The 3283-nt window shown below is 64.8% G+C and overlaps 1 protein-coding gene across 13 annotated transcripts in view; it reads left to right on the forward strand.

Annotated features, from left to right (window-relative positions):
• Positions 1–3283, forward strand: part of KLC1 (kinesin light chain 1) — a 42161-nt gene that overhangs the window by 24652 nt on the left and 14226 nt on the right. For 4 of the 13 annotated variants that reach the window (XM_014592216.2, XM_006160062.2, XM_027776411.1 and 1 more), the window contains exons 13-14: positions 2275–2325; positions 2893–3263. The exons of the other annotated variants lie outside the window; for them this stretch is intronic. In XM_014592216.2, the coding sequence (XP_014447702.1) occupies positions 2275–2307 (33 nt within the window). In that variant the 3' untranslated portion in view covers positions 2308–2325; positions 2893–3263. Of the gene's footprint in view, positions 1–2274; positions 2326–2892; positions 3264–3283 lie in introns of those variants that run through there. 13 annotated transcript variants of the gene reach the window in all.

Below are 3283 nucleotides of genomic sequence, written 5' to 3' on the forward strand. Positions count from 1 at the left end.
GGCTGCCGCCCTGGGGCCCAGCGGCCTGCCAGCCTGGGTCACCGAGGTCGCGGGTGCTGCCCCTGCATGCTCTGTGGGAGGGCGGTCCCTTCACTCCCCATCCGGTCGTAGAAGCCAGGGTGCAGATTTGCGGACTCTAGATCAAAGTTCTGGAGGAACTTTCTCTTGAGACAGTATTTCTAGGTCCCCGTTTCTATGCGCTTGTATGTAAAGGCACTGAGGTGCGAGGAAGGGCCAGCTTCTGGGCAGGCCTGGGCTGCACACCTGCAGTGGGGGAGCCGCCCCTGCCCTGCAACTCTCGGGGACATGCCGCTGTGGCCAGGGAGTTCCTTTCCCAGAGCCGCGGCCTTGACTTTGCGCCCCTGCTGCCTGCATCGCGGCGAGACCCACCCAGTGTGGGCCGTGGGCGGCTGTCCGGTCGGAGCCCCTGCTCTTCCCACCCTGGGAGCAGGCGCCCTCTCTCCAGATGCAGTCTGAGGGAGAGCCAGCCACCGCCCAGGGCCGCGAGGCCCCTCGGGCCTGCTCTGCACGGCGGGGTCTCGCAGCTCCGACCAGGCAGTGCCGGGCTCGGCCAGCTTCTGATGTGAGTTTGGTTTTCACAGCGAGGACTGTGACGGTAGCAGGCACGGTCGAGTTTGTTTCTAAGGAACTTCGCGGTAGTGACTGCCGTGGTGAAGGAGCCCGCTGGAGGCGACAGCTTTGGTCCAGGTGCTGCCAGCGTGCAGTCGGTCTTCCCCCTGCCCTGCCCAGGGTCAGGAGGGGGCTGGCTCGGAAGGGCTCCCCGAGTTGGCAGCCATGTTCGAGGCTGTTTCCTCCGCAGCTCATTTGTCTGCATCGGGTTTCTCTAAACGTTATGTGACCAAGCCCAAGTAGACAGCAGTCGGCCCCAAGGGAAGGTGACAGCTGCACCTGCCGTCCAGAACTTCAGATTGGAGGCTGGGTCTGCAGACGGCCGCTCCGCTGGTAGGCGTTACTTGGTTGTAAGAACCTGTGAATGAGGAGGTGCTGTTCAGAGTGCGGTCTGCTCCGGGTTGGTGTAAGAGCTCAGCTTTTCCAGGGCTTCCTCGGCGTTGCGAACCACTAGGGTGCGGAGACAGCTCAGTGCCTGGGAGCAGCCCTGACTGCCTGCAGCGGGACAGGGGGCCTGGGCTGGGCAGCGTCCAGCCCGACCTAACCACACGGACAGCGCTGCAGGTGTTCACAGTCACCAGAGGGCACAGCGGCCAGAGCAGGGTCGGCAGGGTTTGCAGCTGCCCGTGGCCCGAGCGCCGCCCCTTCCTGTGGTCCAGAGAAGAGAGTTGGGTGCTGACGGTGCCCCAGCACGCGGCCTTGCGCTAGCCGTGACACGCAGATCATTGCACAGGGAGGACACTGGTTAGGGGAGCACTCGCAGTGGGGCTCTCCCAGTCCCTGCTGTGCGGGGTGTGCAGAGCCGACGGTCACTGCCACAGCCTGGGCTAGCTCTTCCGCTTCTGGAAAATGCAGACGTGGGGCGACACGAAGCCTTGTCTGGATAAGGTGGCCCCTCTGCACCCCGTCCATGTGGCTCCCACTTACCGTGTGCCCGCGGGCTGTCTCCCGTGTCCCCGTCCCTGAGTCTCTGTGGGAAGGAGCCCCAGCCCGAGCAGCTGCCGGCACACGGCCCCCAGGCCACTGCTCCCACGGCTCTTTGACGCGGTCCTCAGCCGGATTCTCTGGGAGTGGAGCCCGGTGTTAGAAACGGATGGCTTTTCATCTTGAAGCAGTTACACTCCGAGGGCTAGATCATACCAAAACTAAATAGATGACAAAGCCCAAACCTGACATCTGCCGTCCACCGCAGTAACCCCCTCGTGTACTGGTCGGCCTCTGCTCAGAGCTCACTTCTCACGGCAGCGTGGGGTGTAGACAGCTTCTGCAAGTGTCAGGGAGAAGGGAAGCCTCCCGACCTCTCCCACCCGCAGGGAATCCACGCCCATGCCCGGGTGCAGGGGGGCGCCTCCCGCCTGCCTGTCTCCCCCTGGCAACTTCTTGGGGGTCACGGGAAAGAGGCGCTGGCCCAGATCTGGCCGAGGACTCAGGCCTGGGCCCTGAGGGTGTGGCACGAGGCGCCTGGTCCGAGGGCGAGCCTTCCGTGCCGCCGTGGTGTCCCAGCCACGCCTGCACAGCACGGCCAGCCCTGCCCTCGGAGTCGTGCCACGCCTCCGCCTTTCTCCGAGCAGCGAGCACTTGTGTCTTCTTGTCCTCCCGACAGTCTTGAGGCGTTGGTAACCAGTTCTATTTTCCATTTTAAAGATGAGAAAAATGAAGCTCGGGCTGGTTAAATGACTCGCTCAGCGTCCCATGGTGAGTCCGAGTGGGTGGCGCAGGGCCCCTCGTCCGGTGCGCCCCGATCTGGCAGGGCCCAGGCTGCTGCCTGTGGAGAGCCGCTCTGCTCCGGACTGCCACCTGCATGTTTCGGACGTGCCGTGGACGTGAGCGCGGTTCCGAGCGCTCTGACCACATCGAGACGGTACTCGTTTGGACGGCGGCACCTCACCTGCTTTCAGGGAGGACTGTCGCCGCTCGGGCCGCGGGAGCCTCCCCGGGGCCTTGCTCGGGCCCTGGGGACGTTTTCCTCGCAGAGCCTGCTCGAGGTGCAGCTCCTGGAAGGCCTTTGACCCTAGCGTTACGGCGATCCCCCCAGCCAGCCCGCGCTCCGGCCGGCATCGGACGTGGTGCCTGTTGGGGTGCAGGATCTTGGGACCCTCTGTTGGCCCAGCCCCTCATGCCGGGCAGGTAGACGCAGGCAGGGGTGACCCCGCCCAGCCCAAACTGCCGCAGCCGGACCTAGAAATACTGTAGAGCAAGCCCGCCGGGGGCCCTGCCCTGCGCCGCGGTCTCATCTGGGTCTCTCTCCTTTCTGTCCGACAGGCCTAGCCGCCCGACTCTCTCCGCCTCCTGCATGCCGGGCGGAGCCCTGGCCCCTCCCTGCAGTCCCGCTGTGTCTAGCCACCTAAGGATCTGTCCGCCGCGCCTCTGACGGCCCTTCCTTTCGGTGCTGCGTCCGGGGCTCTGGTGTCCGTGTACATGTGGCTCTGCCAGTTCCGTGCTTAGTCCTAGCGCTGCATCGTAGCCCCACCCGCTGTGTATACACGAGTCCAAGCGCGAGTCGCTGCCCACCCTGCTGACGGTAGTTAGGCGTGTCACACAGGTGACAATGGCATGACGGTGACCTGTTGACAGTAGCTCAGCTGTACCAGTAAGGCATGTGCTGCCCCGCCCCGTTGGATGTGAGCGGCGGCAGCGCCGAGGACGGGCTCGC

The sequence above is a fragment of the Tupaia chinensis genome, unplaced genomic scaffold, assembly GCF_000334495.1.
Source record: "Tupaia chinensis unplaced genomic scaffold, TupChi_1.0 Scaffold000671_2, whole genome shotgun sequence".
Taxonomy (NCBI): domain Eukaryota; kingdom Metazoa; phylum Chordata; class Mammalia; order Scandentia; family Tupaiidae; genus Tupaia; species Tupaia belangeri.